General features: G+C 37.7%; 1 protein-coding gene across 4 annotated transcripts in view; it reads left to right on the top strand.

Annotated features, from left to right (window-relative positions):
* Positions 1 to 20,555, top strand: part of zc3h14 (zinc finger CCCH-type containing 14) — a 54,363-nt gene extending 33,808 nt beyond the window's left edge. For 2 of the 4 annotated variants that reach the window (XM_087989719.1, XM_087989722.1), the window contains 8 exons: positions 624 to 779; positions 2,248 to 2,398; positions 6,820 to 7,013; positions 8,782 to 8,902; positions 17,245 to 17,381; positions 19,679 to 19,761; positions 19,850 to 19,959; positions 20,191 to 20,555. In XM_087989719.1, the coding sequence (XP_087845845.1) occupies positions 624 to 779; positions 2,248 to 2,398; positions 6,820 to 7,013; positions 8,782 to 8,902; positions 17,245 to 17,381; positions 19,679 to 19,761; positions 19,850 to 19,959; positions 20,191 to 20,197 (959 nt within the window). In that variant the 3' untranslated portion in view covers positions 20,198 to 20,555. Of the gene's footprint in view, positions 1 to 623; positions 780 to 2,247; positions 2,399 to 6,819; positions 7,014 to 8,781; positions 8,903 to 17,244; positions 17,382 to 19,678; positions 19,762 to 19,849; positions 19,964 to 20,190 lie in introns of those variants that run through there. The other 2 variants (XM_087989720.1, XM_087989721.1) reach the window with 2 other exon arrangements.
* The last annotated feature ends 264 nt before the right edge of the window (positions 20,556 to 20,819 follow it).

Genomic DNA, 20,819 nt, shown 5'->3' with positions numbered 1-20,819 from the left:
GTACCTCGCAGTACAAAATCTGGCACCAGATTACTGATTTACAAATGGAAAGCAAACAATCTTATTCTCTGTTTCCAGGTGCAAATGGTAAGCAGCAAACTAAGCGGTGCACAAACATGCATTTCCCACATAATATCTATTTTGTGAAATTAAATTACTCTCCTGTTGTCAAGTGCTAAGGATAGTTTGAACAAACTGTATTTATGAAAGAAGTATATTTTATCAAAACCTTTTTAATATTCTTAATCTGGACTTCAGTTTTGGAGTTAGTTATAATACACAATATAATCAAGTAACACTGTATCCAAATTCTATCAAAAATTGTCTTTGGTTTTATAATGCTGATTTTATGAATGTAACTGTTTCTTCAAGTGTGAATATTTTGCGTTACTGTGCAAATGTTGTATCAAAATATTTCTTTCTGATGCTACTTCCTCTTAAGCCCCTCCCAAAGCTGATCAACAGATTTGATTAATGTGTTTTTTTTTAATCAGTGAGGATTTAACAGTATAAGCTAAATTATTAATTCAGTTTTTTCACCCAATGTGTCCAATGATTAAATTGAAATAAGATGAAGGTGTTTTAAAGAAACTACTTTTGTGATCTGTTTTCCTTTTGTGCAGTAGTTTCTCAGAGACAGACTGTCCCTGTGGCACCTAGAACTCGGGCTGTATGTGAAAGCAATGAAATTGAAGTGATTCATGTAGAAGACAAACCAGATCAACGTAGCGTGCAACTGCAGATTGATAAAGCTGAACAGCCTGTACAAAAGCTTTACTGTAAGAACCAAAATTACTTTTTAGTCAAGATGATTCATATAAAAATATCAGAAATTGGGATCAGAACAATGATTATTATTCTCCTAAAGGAGTAACTCTATTTCAAAATAACGTTTTCAGTGTTTCCATTCTTTAATGTATTTGTAACCTTTTCAATCTTAGATTTTTTTTTAGTTAATTCTTTCCCACTCTCAAACTTTAAATGTTGAAGCTATTTTGGGATATATCTCGTTTATTGAATGCCAGCACCCCTCTCAACATAGTGAATGTCAACTTAGTGGCCCCTGTCAGATGTCATTTTTCTGAGACTGGGATACATTTGTTCCCCATTTCCTTTGGTGACTCCACATTCAGCTAGCTTGCTGTTGTCTTCTGTAACTATATCCCAAATTAACATTCATTCTTGCTATCCTCCTCTATGCTTTTTTTTAGATTAGATTAGATTAGATTACTTACAGTGTGGAAACAGGCCCTTCGGCCCAACAAGTCCACACCGACCCGCCGAAGCGCAACCTACCCATACCCCTACATTTACCCCTTTAACCTAACACTACGGGCAATTTAGCATGGCCAATTCACCTGACCCGCACATCTTTGGACTGTGGGAGGAAACCGGAGCACCCGGAGGAAACCCACGCAGACACGGGGAGAACGTGCAAACTCCACACAGTCAGTCGCCTGAGTCGGGAATTGAACCCGGGTCACTGGCGCTGTGAGGCAGCAGTGCTAACCACTGTGCCACCGTGCCACCCTTTTTTCTAAAAAAACAAAATACAAAATGCTTTTCTTAAGCATTTTCTTTTATTGTTCTCAAATTTAATCGAGGCTTGTGCCTATAATTTTTTTTCTCCATATAGAATGCTTTATACTGTGTGTTATAGCAGTATACATTGTTGAAGACTACAGAATGTATTATTTGAAAATCTTCCATTCCTTGAAGTTGCAGAACAATTTACCTACATTTCCTCAGGTTAAAAAAATGCAAATTGTTCTTTACACATGGGATTGTTGTTCAGCAGTAGCATGTGCCATACAGCTGTGCTATACATTTGTTTGGCAGTCAGTTATGGATTGTGAGATTGAACTATTTCTGTAGTCAAGACATATATATATGTGACTACCTCTTCGCTTTTTGATCTTGTAAAAATAAACTTGATAACTGTTTTGCTGTAGGCCAGCAGTTCTGATTTGTTATACATAGCCCTCACCTCACAGTTCATTCATGGACATATTTGTAGGAGCACATTCTTAAATCTGTCCTAAAGTGGTTAAGAGATACAAGTGTAAATTACATGCATTGCATTTACCCAACATAGCATATAGCATAATGGAGACTGGAGATTTAGTAAGTGAAAATAAAGCCCGAATTCCCTATTTTTTAATTACATCGCTATTTGTGCTATGGAGTCTTATCTTGCCAGATTTGTTCTGAAGTCTCCATCAAATATTTTATTTATTGATTTGACAGTGAAATCAGTAGAAGCAAGACCAGGTGGTGACACTAGATCATTCATCTTGAAGAAACCTGTATTGGAAGGAGTGGAACCCAAACTCCAGGGAAAAGTTGCAGTTTACATTGAAGGTGTATCAGCAGAACAAGATCGTGTGGTACAAGCCAAGTGAGTACCTTTTTGCCTACTACAAGGCTCAATGGTATCTGGACATAATAGCATTATTCATAGTGTTTTATCGTCTCTTTAGAATGATGCAAATACCATCACAAATAGCCATAAATCAAGGAATGGAAGGAAGAGAGGAACTCAGGAAAATTACAGTCAGCAGGGAAGTGGTACTGAGTAAATTGTTGGATCTGTGAGCTAACAAATTGTTAGAAACTAAATCCAAGATCTTTAAAAGAAGTAATTTGTGAAACATTTGATGCGTTGGTATTAAATTTAAATATGCAATAGCCAGGCATTTGGATACTGTCAAGAAAATTGGGCAAAGTCAATGTTTTTCAGCAATTTTATGGAAGAGAAACCAAGTTTTTTGTAATTCTTTGAAGATGTAATGTATTGGGGAAAAGGGAAACAGGTACTCGGATTTCCAGAAGGTATTTGTTAAAGTTTCACATAAAATATTATTGTGCTTAATAAAAGCTTATTGTGTAGGGGTCAGCACATTAGTCTGGAGAGAAGATGTATGATGAGTTGAGTCCCACAGGGGGTCTGTACTGGGACCTCAACTTCCTAAAATTTACATCAATGACTTGGATGAGAAGAGTGAAGGCTACATTTGCAGAAGACAACAAGGTAAGGTAGGCATTATGCAGTAAAGATGACAAGGAAGTTACAGATGGATATGGATAATTTGAATAAATGGGCAAAAACTTCACACATGGAGTACAAAATTAAGCAGATGTGAAGTTGTTCACTTTTATCAGGAAGAATAAAAAGAACGAGCATTACTTAAACAGAATGACTGCGAGGTTTAGAGGGATTTGGGTATTTTCTGTGAATAAGGCACAAGAAGTTAGCATGCAGATACAGCAGAGTAATCAAGAAGATTTAATAGGACACTTTCCTTTTATAACAAGGAAGTTTTCAACAGAAATGTAAGGATGTTATGCTTCAGTTATACAGACCGTTGATGGGGCCCCATCTAGAGTACTCTACTGCATTGGTATCTTTATTTATAGAAGGATGTAAATGTGTTGGAAGCAGAGAAGATTTGATGGACTCATACTTGGTATTAACTGGTTGTCTTATGAGGAAAGGTTGGACTGGCTATCTGCTGAATTTAGAAGAGTAGGAGTTGACTTGGTTTAAATATATAAGATCCTGGAGTCTTGGTAGATTGCATGTGGAAAGGCTGTTTCATTTATGACAGATTCTAGAAGTAGGGTCACTGCTTTATTAACAAAAAATGCTTTTCCATTTAAGACAGTTGAGACTTTTTTTTGGGTCATGAGTCTTTCAAACTGTCTTCTCAAAAAATGGTGGAAGCACAGTCTTTGAATATTTTCAAAGCAAAAGTAGATCAATTCACTATAAGTGAAGGGGTGAAATATTGTCAAGGTTAGGAGAGATTGAATATTCAGTTCAGACATGATCTTATTTGAGCAGGGCCTGCCACTCCTGATTTTTATGTTTATATGAAGCTATAGTGACCACAAAGATGGGAGTGCAGCCAACCTTTTCTAAAGGACTAATACTTTGATTAAAATTTCATGCATGCTTTGACCATTCATACAATTTAGACTATAAGGTCCCAAGCACAAGTCAAATGGGCTTTGTGTTTGTAATAGCAGCAGTGCTCCGTTCCCCTCAAGCTGATTCCTTGTGATACTTCAGAAACTCAACTGCCATTATATTATGCTGAAACTTCATTCACTGGGTGTTGGTGTCACTGGCTAGGCCAGTACGTGTTGACCATCTCTAAGTGCTTTTGAGAAGCTGGTAAAGGCTGGTATCCCGTGACCAAGTCACCCTTTATTTACACGTGCCTAGTACAAGACACTGACCCAGCTAGCACAGAGCCAAATTCTTGAATGAACAGAACCACTGGTACTCTTATTTTATTTTCTACTCCTTAACACTGATCACTCTTGTTTATTTTTTTTACCTTTTATTTTATTAAACCATTCACAGTTTACAAAATAATTTACATTAACAGTTGTATACAGATAAACAGCAATTTTACAAGGGAGAGGAATGGCAAAGCCAGACTCCAAACCCTACCATTCAACCAGTTTTCAGGGAAATAAGGAACCTCAAATCCCAGTTTCAATCATTACAAAACAGTAACAATGACATTTGATCACTCCTGTTTACATCTGTCAGCTAGGTGTCCCTGATTGGACTAGGTTAACAGCCCCCATCATGGAACTCATAGTCTATGAGATCCACCTGGCTGACCTTGTTCCAATCACTACAGTCGTGGTGCCTTGGTCAAGTGGAGTCCATGGCAGTAGGTAAATCCATGTGCTTAGAATAGAATCCCTACAATGTGGACACAGGCCCTTCAGCCCAATAAGTCCATACCGACCCTTCGAAGAGTAACCCACCTCACCAATTCTCATACTCTATTATCCTATATCTACCCCTGAACGCTATGGGCAATTTAGCATGGCTGATTCATCTAACCTGCACAACTTGGCGGACAGATCTGCTTCCAAATAATTCAAAAAGGGCTGCCATGTATTATAAAAATTGTCCGTTTTCTGGTGTACCATGTTTGTAAGAAAGTCCAAAGGGATGTGTTCCATAATTATGCCACCCTGACAGACCCAGTGGATTCTCAGACACCCAGTATATGGGAGTGTTGTCCCTCGCACAATAAGTGAGGATGTTAAAAAGCGTTTTCCCATGTACATCTAAGGGAGATAAATTCAGTGAACTCAGGAAAAGAGAAATTGGATCCACCTTCATTTTGGTCCCCAAGACCCCCTCTATTATTCCTGCCACAGCACTCTAGTACGCACGGGGTCTGTGGCAGGACCACAAACAATGAGTGAGGGTACCTGTATTTATTTTACACTTGGGACACAATGAAGACGCACCCTGCTTAAATTTCGCAAGACGATCTGGGGCCAGATGAGCTCGATGAAGAATTGACTTGCAAATGGACTGAGGTCCTATGTCCTCTCAAGTTTTCGGAGTGGTCTCCACCCCTAATTCTATCCTATATCTCCCAAAATTGCTTGATGTCTCCTGAGAAACCTCCTACCCGCAACAATTAAAGTCTCCCTCTATAATAATATGCTGCGATGCCAAGGCCATCAGATTAGTGCATCAGTCAGAAATTTAAGAGGGTGGGCCGGAGGACAATAGACATTCAAAATACCATATTCCTCAACATGTATAAGGGCCTTTAACACAATCTATTCAATCAAAAATACATTATTAAATGAGATGCTGATGTTTCCAAATGGAAGGTTTTGCACTTTTACACTCAATTAAGCTCCTTGTTGAGTACATTGTAAGTTCTTTTAGCATAATAAGATCCTACTCCATCAGTCTTATCCTCTCATAGCTAATGCTTAGTGAAAAACATACACCAGTTAATAGCTTATTTCATCTATTGTTCCATTTTAAAATCATTGTAAGTAATGTTCTCAGCTGTCTGTAAATATTAAAAACTAACTTTTGGGACCAATATATAGAAAGTCCAAAAATGTTGCAAGAATCATGTTCCCATTACCCAGAAATACTTTTGTTTACAATGAACTACATCTGCCCCTCATTCTTACCTGGGTTTTCAACTGGCTAAGTTATCTGACAACAAGAGAAACATAACAGCTATGATCGAATGGCGGAGCAGACTCGATGGGCTGAATGGCCTAATTCTACTCCTATATCTTTTGAGCTTATGTTCTTATGAGCAAGAATCCCTTACATTCTTCATTTTAAAAAGAACATATTTGATTACATGTAATCTCATTCCATTGTTTTATGTCCATACCCTTGCATTTTCCTCAGTTTTTATATTAGTAAAGATATTCCAGGCCAGATTTCTGGGCGCACAGTTTGCCAAACTAAGCATTCTTTTAACTGACATTCTGCTTGCTGTCACCTAATCATCAATATACAAGGTTATATTTCTTTTAATATCTTGACTTTTACAGCTAGTTCTTTACGTGATACCTTTGCCTCTTTTTCAAAATACAAGCTGTTCCTAGGTTAGAAGCAGGTTCCGTTCCTCAGTCCATTCGCAAGTCGATTTGTATGCAAGTAAGTACTAGTGTTATAAGTCGGGCATTTATAAATTGGGGACTCCCGCACTTACTTGCAGTAATTCTAGTATTCTGTTCCATGATCTGACTTCCTTGAAAAATTCACTTCATTCAACCTTGCCTTATCTCAACAGATTATTACTAACTGTCCTCAATTAATCTTTTAAGCATCTACAAGAAAAATAGTGGCTGAAATGGTGTTTCATCTAATTATTAAAGCAGCAGCTTTAAATGAATTCCTCAGCTACTATGCAGAAACAGTTTTTTGTTATATCTGTATTGAATCATATGTCTTGTGAAATATATAATTTAAAAAGTTCAGTTAGCTTTGTTATTAATTAATATATTTTTAAAATTCTTTGATAGAGATCAACGTGACTCTGAGGAATCAAGTCCTAAATTTATTGTGACATTGGATGGCATTCCCAGTCCTCCTGGATATAGTTCAGAACAAGAAGAGGAGACAGAAATAATGGAACAAGGGGGTCTTCTGCAAGAGGCTGGAAGGAAATACAGATTGTCAGCACAGAATGTTGCTGAGCCATTGAAGGAATCTGATGGTAATTTTTAAAAACTAAGGAAATGTCAATTGGCCCATCAAACTTGATTTATTCGTAGTCCAGAAAATTTGTTAATTCATTATTTATATTAATTTATTTTCTTTCCTTTACCATCAAGATGTCTGTTGTTTTTATTGTTAGAACATTGGAAGGGTATGGGCGGGGAGAAAGAAGTAATGCATTGAAACTGTAATGTCCTCAGTGTTCCATGATTAATATTAATCTTACTTCATTCTAAAAGGTTATTTGATCCCGGATTGATTTTCTTTCTTGGATATTTGTACAAAAAGGACAGTGTGGAGGAAAGATGTGAACAGCAGACTTTGGGATGACATTTAATTTACAGAAGATAAAGCAAAGATGAGCCAAGAGTCTTGAAGTGGCAGAAACAAGGATGAGGATTTCAACAGCAATTAGTTGGGGGCAAACAATGCTTTCATGATGGAAAGTGACATTTGTGATTAAAGAAGTCAGAAACTCAATTGTGGTCAAATTAGATGCCTAGGTTGTACTAGTCTGCTTCAGCCTGAGATGATGGCTGGACAAGTGGTTGGATTTGGCAGGAACTGAAAGTTATGCATGCAGTCTTCCCAGTGTTTAGGTGGAGGTAGTTGTGACTTATCCAGGACTGGATTTCTGATAAACAGTCAGACAATGCAAAGGCATTAGGGAAGGAAAGGTAAATAATAGAATGGAAACATTGGTTGTCATCAGCTCATGAAGAGTCCTATTCCATGTCTGCAGGTGATATTAAAATGTAACATGTAGGTAAGGAGGTCCTAGGATAGTTCTTTGGAGGATTTAGTGGGAATCTGTGAGGAGGTGCGAGAAGCCATGTCAGGATAATATTTACCTTTGATTAGTTAGGTAATGGTAAAGTCAAACAATAGCAGTCCCACTGTTCCAGATAATGGAAGAAAAGCATTTGTACGATGGTTAACTGTGCTGAGTGTTGCAGAGGAGATCATTCATTATGGAACGGAGTTGTATTTATGATTTCAGCTGTTACACTCCTGTGGCAGGATTGAAATTTAATTGGACAGATTCAAACATGAAGTTGCATGGAAAGTAGAGATGGATATTTGCGGTGACAGTGGGTGAGAAAAGGTAGAAGGAGAAAGGGGATGGTTTACAGGGACACTGGACTTGTGTACAATTTATTGAACTGTCAGGGTAAGGGTCTGGAAAGGAGGTTGCTTAGGAAAAGGTTTCGAGGGAATCTTCTCTGTGTAAATGTTTTCTGCAAACTGAAGTTTAGAAAGCACATCAGGATCAATTGTCATGGTGCTAGGGAAGAGATTTGGAGATTGGATTGGATTTACTATATATTGGAAAACAGCTGAATGAATTGTCTTGGGGTCTCACAAGCTTGGTCTACTTATTCAAGATTAGGTGGTGATGCAGTTATATTGTTCTTCAGGTTGCATGGGTGATTTTAGCAAAGAAGGTGAAGCCGGATTCCAGATTTGCTGAATCACTGAGTGGTTTCCTCTGTTGGACTTGAAGAAGTGGTGACTGAGGCTGGGGGATTCAAGGAAATAGAAAATGTTAAAGATGTTTTAAAAAATATTTTAAAAACTGAATTCAATTTGAAACAGTAAAAAGAATTATGCAGAGCTGTTTTTGGAAAGTCATTTTGTAAAACCTTTAAGTAATAAATCATTATAATTCATAATCCTTGTTTAAAAAGAAGAATGTAATGCTAAAACATGTTGATTCAGTGTGAGCTTAATATGTTGAATAAAGTTCTGTTTATTTTCTACTTTAGAAGAGATTGATGACCACAACTTTCAAGTAAAACGGCAAAAAGTTCTAGAGCGATGCAAGTACTGGCCTGCATGTAAAAATGGTGATGAATGTATGTATCATCATCCTGTAGCTTCATGCAAGTGAGTACCTTTTAAGAAAAAGCACAAAATACTCCTGTTTTATGACATCCAGGATTCTCGATTTAACTTCCATTGAATGTTTGTTTCTGTCTTTGCTTTTGAGTATTAATTAACTGTAGGCTAAAACAATGCTTCAGTGGTGGCCTGCATTTGTTTTTATTAACTTGGGATTCTTAATTGAAGAGGACTAAAAGATTTTCAAGAAAATGAAAGGATGCAATGGTGCTTCACTTTGCTCGATTTTGGCTTTGATTTTGTTAGTGTGTTAATTTGGCTAACAGAACAGTTTTAAAACCAATTTAACAATGATTTCAGAGAAATTCGATACATTTGACATAACTATCTTTGAATATGGAGCTGTTCATAGTTATGATTTGAAAGCTAATCTACAAAATAAAACATTAGTCGGCAACAATTTCTTTGGGGACCATTTTGATGCTGACGCAAATTCACCTCTCTTAAATTCCACAAATGTGAAAGAAATTGACATCTTGACTGTGAAAATTCTGTTCAAATATGCAGGGAATTTGTTTATTTGGACTTTGGTGATTAATGTACCATATTATCATATACCACAACCATAGCAATCTTTAAAGTTCTTTCCACCATAGTACAACACTCAAGTCATTTCACGGGTCCATTATAGAACAGATGATGATAAAGAGCTACATAAAGTGATGTTAGATAAGATCGTTAAAAAGTTTATCTGATGGAATAGGTTGTACAGAACTGTTAAGATTGAGGTTTTTGAAGTTTCCTTTAAGTTATTTTTTTCTCTCCCTTTATTTTTGGTTCTTCTGAAGTGGACCTTTGGGCTGTTGAACTGCTAAGGACTGTGTAAAGCCAGCTGGAATATGATTAGGGTTGAATAGCTTGCAGAGTGAGGCTTCACTATGGATAGAGATGGGAATGGGAGGACATTAGTGAAGCTTAACCTAGGGCCGTGGGAGCAAGATTACATCAGGGCTGCCTTGGATCCAGTATAGAATAGAATATCCCTTATTGTGTTGAATTGTAGTGGAAGAGGAAGGATGCTGGATCAGACAAGGCTGAGGGGGACCACAGGGAAGCGAGGCTTGATGAGGATGAGAATGAATGAAACTATCTATTATTATATCATGTATGAATATCAGGCTCTGAATTTACAGGAACTGCAATGTGTGAGTCACATGCATAATCCTGCCTGTGTCAATATCAACAAGAGATGGCCTGTAATCGGAGGTGAAAGGACCTCCATGCAGTTTGGGAAGGAATCTTAAAAAGTGTGAGAAAAGGAGAGAGAAATATTTGTCAGTAAGAGAAAACCAGAACTTGGCTTAGACAACTTCTGGTCTGAGGACATTGTTACTGAGTTGATGGGGTGGTTACTTCCATGTTTTTCATCCCTCCCTCATTCTCTTTACGCTGTCCCTAGATAGCAGCTTGAACCTGGAAATTGTAACTCAAATATTAGTTGTGTGGAATCACTGTGAAATTTGAAGGAGGAGTTCAGTGAGGAACTTGCCCATCAGGTTGTTGATTTTCCACCAAATTCCCTTTGCAAGTTTGTATTGTGTTTGCAGAGAAATTATGTAATTTTTTTAAGTTGTGTTTATATTTTGCCTTTAAATAACTACCATGTTCAAGATCAATTCACTGAAATGTAAGGGTAAACACAGACATTGACTCCATCCAAAACTGGAATCAGTGAGAATTGGGTGAAAACTCTGCCGGTTAGAATCATATCTTGGCCATAGGAAGATGGTTGTAGTTGCTGGAAGTCAGTTATTTCAGCTTCAGGGTATCTCTGCAGGAGTTCCTCAGCACAGTGTCTTAGACCCACTCATCTTCACTGTTTCATCAATGATCTTCCCTCCATCATGAGGTCAGTGTGCAGTCATCAGTGATTATCCCCACTAATGTTCAGCATTTACGACGCCTCAGATGAAGAAATTAGACTGGGGGCAGTTGTTTGAGGGTAAATCCACATGTGACATGTAAGGAGTCTTTTAAAGGCCAGTTGATCAGGGCCATCATGATCCTGTGAAGTTGAAGGCAATAACCAAAATGGGAAAAGGGTACTGAATTGGATGATCAGCTGTGATGGTTTTGAATGGTGAATCAAGCTTAATGAACTGGGTAAGACTGGTCCTCGTGTGAAAGTGCTTAATTAGGGGAAGGCTAATTACAACAGTATTAAACAGAAACTGAAGAAAGTAGACTGGGGGCAGTTGTTTGAAGGTAAATCCACATGTGACATGTAGGAGTCTTTTAAAGGCCAGTTGATCAGGGCCATCATGATCCTGTGAAGTTGAAAGATAAGGATGGTAAAATTCAGGAACCCAGGATGACAAAAGTTATTCAAAAAGGAAGCATATGCAAGATTTAGGAAATTAAAATTAAACAAGGCTCAAGTCTCAAGCAAACAGGAAAGAACTGAAACAAGAAATTAGGAGAGCTAAAAAGGTGCTATGAAATGTCCTTGGCGGGTAGGATTGAAGAGAATCCGAAGGCATTTTACATATATATAAGGAGCAAGAGGGTAGCTAGGGACAGGATAGATTTACGCAAGGAAAGAGGAAGGAATTAGTGTGGAGCCAGAGAAGTGGGCAAGGTCCTTCATGAATGCTTTGCATCAGTATTCATCAAGGAGAAAGTCATGGATGGTGGTAACATTAGGCAGAGGTACGTTGATATTCTTGGGCATGTAGACATTAAGGAGGTGGTCTTGGGTGTCTTGAAAAACATTAATGTAGGTAAGTGCCCAGGTCCTGATAGGATCTATCCCAGGATACTGAGGGAGGCAAGAAAGGAGATTGCTAAGACCTTGTCAGAGAACTTTGCATCCTCTTTAATCACAGACAAGGTACCAGAAGATTGGAGAATAGCCAATATGGTTCTTTTGTTTAAAAAGGGCAACTCGTAATCAGGAAATTATAGGCTGTTAAGTCTTACATCAGTGGTAGGGAAATTATTGGAGAAGGTTCTTAGGGACAGGAATTTACTTGGCATTTGGAAAAGAATGGGCTTATTAGGGATAATTAACATGGCTTTGTGTGGGGGAGATCTTGTGTATCAAATTTGTTTTTAGTTTATTTGAAGAAGTGACGAAGATGATTGTGGTAGGGTAGTGGATGTTGTCTAAATGGACTTTATTAAAGCATTTGACAAGGTCTTAATGGCAGGCTGGTCCGGAAGGTCAAGCCACTATGAGTTGGTAGGTTGGGCACAAAAATTGGCTTGGTCAAGTAAGAGAGATGGTAGTTGTGGAGGGGTGTTTTTCTGACTGGAGGTCTATGACCAGTGGTGTCTGTAAGGATCAGTGCTGGGGCCTGTGTTATTTGTAATATAAGTAAATGATTTGGGTGAAAGTGTAGGTGATCTGATTTATTAAGTTTGCAAAATCAGTGGAGTTGTGGATAGTGAGGAAGGTTGTCAAAGAATACAGCAAGATATAGATCAGTTGGAAAGTTGGGCAGAAAATGGAAGATGGAGTTTAATCTGGACGAGTGTGTGATGTATTTTGGGAGGTCAAATGTAAAAGGAAAATTTACAGTAAATGGCAGGATCCTTAGGAGCATTGATATACAGAGATCTTGGGACACAAGTTCACAGCTCTCTGAAAGTAGCAACACAAGTAGATAAGATGATAAACGAGGCATGCGACATGCTTGCCTTCATCAGTCAGGGCTGTGAATATAAAAGTTGGCAAGTTATGTTGCAACTGTATAAAACTTCAGGCCACATTTAGAGTATTGTATGAAATGCTGGTTACCATGCTCTAGGAAGGATGTGGAAGCTGTGGAGAGGTTAGAAAAGGGGTTTATCAGGGTATTGGAAACAAAAATAGAAATTGCTGGAAAAGTTCATGTCTGGCAGCATCTGTAAAGAGAAATCAGAGTTAATGTTTCGCGTCTGGTGACCCTCAGATCTGCAGTTCTGATTTCTCTTCACAGATGCTGCCAGACCTGCTGAGCATTTCCAGCAACATCTGTTTTCTCTTTCTGATTTACAACGCCTACAGTTCTTTCGGTTTTTATCAGAATATTGTGTGGACTGGATTGATTACTTATAAGGAGAGGTTGGATAAAGTTGGATTGTTTTTGCTAGAGTGTCAGAGGCTGAGGCATGACCTGATAGAATTGTAGAAAATTATGAGAGACATGGATAGGATGGATAGTCAAAAGTCTTTTTCTTAGGATGGATATGTCATACTAGGGGTATAAGTTTAAGGTTGGGGGGAAGTTTAAAAGGGGTGTGAGAGCCAAGTTATTTTACACACAGGGCCTAGAATGTGCTAGGGGAGGTTGCTAACATATCTGCTTTTGCTATGTTTGAGGAATTTAGACAGATACATGGATAGGCAGAGAATAGAGGGATATGGACCCTATGCAGGCAGATGAATTAGTTTTGAACGATGTCATGGTCAGCGCAGAAGTGGTGGGCCAAGGGCCTCTTCCCTGTGCCTTACTGTTCTACGTTTTAATGGTGAAGCCATTAAAATTGGGGATGCTAGAGGGTAAATATGTTAGAGTGTTATGGAATTGAAGGTAATTACAAAGATAGAGAGGGATGGACCATAGGATGACTTGGAAATAAGAATAAGGGTTTTAAAATCAAGAGACTACTTGACTGGGAGTAGATTTAGATCTGTTTGAATGGCCTTAAGTTTATGAGAATAGAATTTGGAAACCAGCTAGTTAAGCTTTGGAACGGTTGTGTCTAGAGACAGCAAGACTGTAAATGAGGCTATCAGCAACAGTTAAGTTGGACAAAGATACTGAAGTGGTGATGGGTGGTCATAATGATGGTTTGATCATGATATTGGAAGCTCATCTCAGGATCTTATTATGGTACCATGGTTGCAAACAATAACTTAATCGCAAACCGTTGCCAGGAGAAGCAAGGAATGCATTTGAGAAAAATAGTGACAATTCAGTGCAGGAATTTAAGTAATAGCTTCACGTGTATGAATTTGTCTGAATTTCTCCTGATCCAAGATTGGATATCTGATAATTGGTCTGATAATCCATCAACAAGTGAACATCAAGAGGTAAGCAAGGTAGAGCTAGGTGTCATCAACATATACATTAAAAAAATTAAAGCTGTGCTTTTGGGTGAACTCGAGTGCCAAGTGTAGGTTAAATTATACAATAAACCACTGTGTGTTGTGTCTCTAAATCTAGGGTGTTTCTTAATGTTAGTCCCTTCTAAACTCGTGGACCATCCCAGTCTCTCCCTCACGAACACTTTACCAGATTTAAATATGCAATTAAATGGGGTTCTTCACTCTCTTAACTCTGCACGACTTTCAGACTGGTTTGAGGAAGAGAAGCAAGAGCTATTGTGTATTGTTATCTGCGCATCAAAACCAAAATAAAATTTCCTAAAGTTGTGCATATCTGGATTTTATTTCCGTTCTAGATTTTTTTTTTAGAACATTTTTGGTACACATCATATGGTAAAGAGGTTTACTCAGTAGTTTGATTATATTGACATGCTGGTATAATTCTACCACATTATTGAAAGTACTGTTACAATCCAATGAGGAAGGGTAGAATGCCTTCCCTCTCTTCTTGCTCCTTGTTTGACTGCAATAGGTTTTCTTTTATATTTGCCAATTCAGGTGAGTGTTTTAAGTGTATGTGTTGTGACTATAAAAGACACAGACTCCTTGTTTTTAAAGAGAATAGAAAATTGTACTTGATAAAAACGCAGAAACTTTCACATTCACTTTTAAATTCATGCACTCATTGATAGATTACAGAGTGGGAAGATAAACATTTTAAAATTTGGTAGAATGCATATCGTTCTTGAAAATTTGTGTAACTCATAGCTTCAGACTTTAGTCAGGTATTCTGACTTTGGCTGAGAGTCAGTTTAAAAGTGTGAACATTGATTTCTTACATTTTTGGGACTAGACACTGCTTTGGAGTTTTTTTAATAAAGATTTTCGCATCTTCAATATTTCTTTGCTTGTGCTTGTGCTTGTCTTCAGAGAAAATGGTTTCTTAAACACATAGCTTACTTCTTCCAAGACTGTTTCCAATGGACCATTTAACCTCAGTGTTATAACTGGATACCAGGTGTATGGCTTACATAACTAGATGTTATTTGAACAAACGCCTTTCAGAGCCAGAGACCTATTGCCACTTGATTATGTATAAAGGTGCGTCTCGACTCAGTTAAGTCTGCAGGTGATTGTCTGGATGTTTTGCTAATAGAATAGGAGATGGCCTACATTGATACTCATCAGCAGGAACAATTTCTCGAAGGCTCTGTAGACAGGTTGTCTCCATTTCGGCGGCTATGGAATGTTTAAGATACAGAGGTGCAAATACTTGACCACCTTTAAGATTTCAAGCCAATGTTTTTAATTCAACGAGATGGAATTTAATTTAGATAAATGTGAGGTACTGCATTTTGGGAAAGCAAATCTTAGCAGGACTTATAAACTTAATGGTAAGGTCCTGGGGAGTGTTGCTGAACAAAGAAACCTTGGAGTGCAGGTTCATAGTGCCTTGAAAGTGGAGTCACAGGTAGATAGGACAGTGAATATGGCATTTGGTAAGCTTTCCTTTATTGGTCAGAGTATTGAGTACAGGAATAGGGATGTCATGTTGCGGCTGTACAGGACATTGGTAAGGCCACTTTTGGAATATTGCATGCAGTTCTGGTCTCCTTCCTTTTGGAAGGATGTTGTGAAACTTGAAAAGGTTCAGAAAAGATTTTCAAGGATGTTGCTAGGGTTGGAGGATTTGAGCTATAGGGAGAGGTTGAATAGGCTGGGGCTGTTTTCCCTGGAGCATTGGAGGCTGAGAGGTGACCTTTATAGATGTTTATAAAATCATGAGGGGCATGGATAGGATAAATAGACAAAGTCTCTTCCCTGGCGTGGGTGAGTCCAGAACTAGAGGGCACAGGCTTAGAGTGAGAGGGAAAAGATATAAAAGAGACCTACGGGGCAACGTTTTCATGCAGAGCTTGGTACATGTATGGAATGAGCTGCCAGAGAAAGTGATGGAGGCTGGTACAATTGCAACATTTAAAAGGCATCTGGATGGGTACATGAATAGGAAGGGTTTGGAGGGATATGGGGCGAGTGCTGGTATTGTGGGCGAATCACTCAATGTTCTATAAAAAACTACCAGGAGACGCAAAAAATCCTTCACAAACTTAAACTTTAATCTTGCAAAATCAAAGCTGTGGGAGCCAGCAAAATGTCTTCCCTGACTCCCTACAAGCTCTTTATTTTTCTCCAGTTTGTACAATTTGTTGGTCCGTGCTTATCGGATAATATTAGCATAGCCAATCATGTGGCTTGCTTTCTTTCTAAACTAATCATTGTCTGCCACACTGGTTCCCTCCATCACAATACAACACCATCATAGAACACAGAACAAAACAGCGCAGAACAGGCCCTTCGGCCCTTGATTTTGCACCGATCTGTGAACTATTCTCAGCTCATTCCCCTACACTATCCCATCATCATCCATGTGCTTATCCAGCATTAGCTCATCTATCAGTGATTATCATCTTCAGCATTAGCTCATCTCCCAGTGATTTTAACTAGCCTATCACAATGCACTACCATGATCTGTTATTGGAGCTTTGTAACATGATCCTGGGCATACATTACAACATTAAGTTAACTACATAACTGCCAGAATAACTTCCATACTGGCAGGTGGGACTAGATTGGGTTGGGATATCTAGTCGGCATGGACGAGTTGGACCGAAGGGTTTGTTTCCATGCTGTACATCTTTATGATTCTATTAGTTTCCAACCAAGAAATTTGTGTTTTTTTCTTAATAACAGTACCCTTGCATTGCCTATTGTTGTAATTCACTTGGCTTTGATTGCATGAGTCTATGAGCTGACTCAATTTTTAAACAACTGAACCTTCTTCCCAATCCAGCATGAAATTTGTAGATATTTTTAATTAACTTGTTCAAATATATTATAACAGATATGAGTCAGTTAGGATTAAAACCGAATCTTCTGGACTCTACCACAGTACTGCAGAAACCCTAGCCCCATGTTTGTAAACTCTCAATAAAAGCTCTCAAATCAATTAATTTGAATTAAGGAAAGTGTAGTGAGCATCTTATTGGATACATGTCTTCCAGGTTCTAATTGAATTAAGCACCTTTGTAAAGCTATAAATTTTTCTACAATTTTTCTTTCTTATAAATATTGGAATTTTAGTTTATAACTTCAAATGCTTTATTTACAAAACTGTACTGAAAGAAATTTTAAATCTGTAGAGAAATGTATATTTCAAAATCATGCGATTTTGGAAGTTCATTTCTGGTGTTTTTACATTTGACTGCATTCATTAATAACTTGTTTTTTTTCTCAGAACATTTCCAAAGTGTAAATTTGGGGACAAGTGCCTGTTTATTCATCCAAATTGCAAATATGACTCCAAGTGCATTAGGCCAGACTGTCCATACACACATGCAAGCAAAAGGACTACGGTAGTTCAAAAACAGCCAGGTTTGTACATTAAATTTTGCTTCATGTATGTAGACATGAATCTTAATATCTAAAATTGCCAGAAAGTAAATTTGCATAAATGGTGAAAGTAACTGAATTCTGTAACTGGAATAATTGAATTACAGTGACTTATTCTGTTTTTACATGGTTTTGCTAACGAAGAATAATACATCATCACTGTTTGACCATACCTTGGCCATGTGCCAAGTGCCAGCTTTGTGCCAAACTGCCCATGAATGTCTGCTGTCAGTTGAAGGCCATTTAAAATTGGGTTGCAACTGCCTAATATAATTTCAAATGGACCTTTTTAGAACAGGCATCTGGACTGGATTATTTGTGATGATGCACACACAAAACAGCAGTGTACAGATCCACTGCATTAACCAATATTAAACAGGGGAGACATTATTTTAGCCTTCTAATTTAGCGAGTTTTGAGAAGATTTGTAGCTGAGGTTGAGGTTCTGGATGTAAGTTTGCTCACTGAGCTGGAAGGTTCATTTTCGGACATTTTGTCACCATACTAGGTAACATCATCAGTGAGCGGCCAGTGAAGCACTGGTGATATGGCCTGCTTTTTATTTATGTGTTTGGGTTTCCTTGGGTTGGTGATGTCATTTCCTGTTCTTTTTCTCAGGGTGGTAAATGGGATCCAAATCAATGTGTTCGTTGGTAGAGTTCCAGTTGGAGCACCATGCTTCTCGGAATTCTCAAGCATGTCTCTGTTTGGCTTGTCCAAGGATGGATGTGTTGTCTCAGCTGAAGTGATGTCCTTCCTCATCTGTATATAAAGATACTAGTGAGAATGAGTCATGTCTTTTTGTGGCTAGTTGATGTTCATGTATCCTGGTGGCAAGTTTTCTGCCTGTTTGCCCAATGTCGTATTTGTTACAGTTCTTGCAAGATATTTTGTAAATGACATTAGTTTTGCTTGTTGTCTGTATAGGGTCTTTCAAGTTCATTAGCTGCTGTTTTAGTGTGTTGGTGGGTTTGTGGGCTACCATGATGCCAAGGGGTCTCAGTAGTCTGGCAGTCATTTCCGAGATGTCTTTGATGTAGGGGAGAGTGGCTGGGGTTTCAGGATGCGTTTTGTCTGCTTGTTTGGGTTTGTTACTGAGAAATCTTTTAACGTAGTGTCACAACACACAGCAGTTACCTACTAAGGCAATCAGATGAGGCCATTCAATGTAGCAGCAATGGGATGGTTGTGTAGCCTTGTGCCCTGTGGTTGCATTACCTGTTAACGTCAATATTTTAAATTCACAGATGATTCTCTTACATTTAAATGAAATGATTTGTTTATATGCATTGGTATATATGATGATTTGGTTTTAGACGTACAAATCCTTTTTCAATAAGAAAGTAAATAACTTCAAATGCATTGTGATTTCAGATGCTGTTTCTTGTATTACATACAAGATTATTATTCATATTGACGCAATGTTCTTTTACTTGAGCACATCTTTGTGTTACTACTAAAATGCTGGCAAGGACTTGCCACACTTCTGGCTTTTTCAATTCCACTGCCATCCTTCGGATCCTAGAATGCTGTACTGTGGCATTAAATATTGTGTGTGAATTTTGGATCTTTTTTTATAAGCAAAGCAATTTATTTGATTCTAAGTGCATTTTGTAATTCATAACATCTGATACCATCAAGTTGATAGTGGAAGGCCTGCCTATCAGTTTCTCAAACTTTGTGCAATAGGACATGTTAAAATCAGGCTCCAATTTGAAACTGATGAATCTCTGGGAAATGGCAGTGTCATGAACTGCATAGATTGTACTGCTGTGATTTTCACTTGTGCCCGACATTCACGAGGCAGTGGGAGAGACATTGATTTTTTAAGTCAAGTAATCCTATTGTCTCAAGACAGCATAGTATGATTCAAGCAGATGTAATTTGTATCAGAATTTGAGTCTTGCAGTCTCTTTATTTTTTTCAATTTTTCTCTTCTAAATTCCTTGTTCCACATTAATTAGAATAACTTTATTGTACTGTAAATGCGCATCTAAGTTGTGGGGATGCAGTGCCTCCCCATGGTGGAGGGGCAGTGGTATGTACAATTACTGTATCACTAATTTGCAAAGTTTGCTTCAATTATAATGGAATATTGGAATTAATCTATTAAAAAAATTCACATTTTGTGCTTAGTAAAAGTTTAGTGCATAAACCCAGTAAACTGAAATTACTGGCATTTTACTCTGCTTTCACTTTTTTACCATAAGTCTATTATTTAATTATTGACTTCGGACTTGTTCACAATGCATTTTTTAAAAAGAATTCTTGTTCTGCAGCACCCGCAACAAATCCAAGCAGTTCTTTGTGTCGATTTTTTCCAGATTGCAAAAAGGTCGAGTGCCCTTTTATCCACCCAAAGGTATGCAAATTAACTTGAAACAATAAGAGGATTTATTTAGGTGAAAATATAAAACAGAGTTGTGACTCTATTGTTATGTTGTTCTCAGCCATGTCGATTCAGCACCCACTGTAAGAGAGCTGACTGCACATTCTACCATCCTGCAGTTACATTACCTCCTCGCCATGCATTAAAATGGACCAGGCCTCAACAAAATGGGTAAATAACTTTGTGAAGTAAAAACTTTGTAGATTATGTAAATGTAAGTTCAGTAAATATTACAAAAGTTGGAGCATATTAATGTAGGCATCCTTTTACAGGTTTTGATTGCATGCTCCTTTAGATCTACATTTTGTAAAAACAAAGCAAAATATTGGCTTCATAAGCAGGATCTGTAAGATAATAGCTTTTATTCATAAAATGAATTGAGACTTCTTTTTACTCTTTCAGTGAATGATCGATTTGGATCGTGCTTGATCGCATATTGTGGATATAAGGCTGCAAATGTTTGAAGATGTAGCATTTTACAATTTTGTATTATTTTTCAATATTGTTTAACATTGAAAGTCAAAAAGATTTTGATGTTAAAAATAACTTTCTCCCCAGTGTGAATTGCTTGATCATTTTTCCCATACATAGATGCAGCCTCACTAAGGTTATTCAGTGGTGGGTTTTAAAGATACATTTTGTAACTTGTTTTGTGCTGTTCTAGAGTTTTCTACTGGATGATGAAATATCCAAAGAGAAATGCCATTGTCTGATGTAACATCCCTTTTGTTAAAAAAAAATTCTACAGTAAAAATTGATTTAAGGCACTTGTTTAATGAATCAGTTACTGTTGTATTGTTTATTTGTAATTCCTGTATTTAGGGTCACTTACATTGGTCATACTTGTCATTCAGCAATGTTTTTTAAATTAGTCATAGATTAACATTGTAATTAGTGTTAAATCCCTTTGATTGTAATTGTTCTACAGAAACAATAACTATTTACAGAGGAACTTCGAAATTCAGATAGTTTGAATCGGGATTATCCGAATAAGATCGCAAGGTCCCGATTCTTGGCTAAACTGTGTTATC

This window comes from Chiloscyllium plagiosum, unplaced genomic scaffold, assembly GCF_037043375.1.
Source record: "Chiloscyllium plagiosum isolate Xiang-an unplaced genomic scaffold, Cpla_swu_hap1 HiC_scaffold_8, whole genome shotgun sequence".
Taxonomy (NCBI): Eukaryota; Metazoa; Chordata; class Chondrichthyes; order Orectolobiformes; family Hemiscylliidae; genus Chiloscyllium; species Chiloscyllium plagiosum.
Note: the sequence above shows the minus strand (reverse complement) of the source record. Positions and strands in the feature narration are given on the sequence as shown.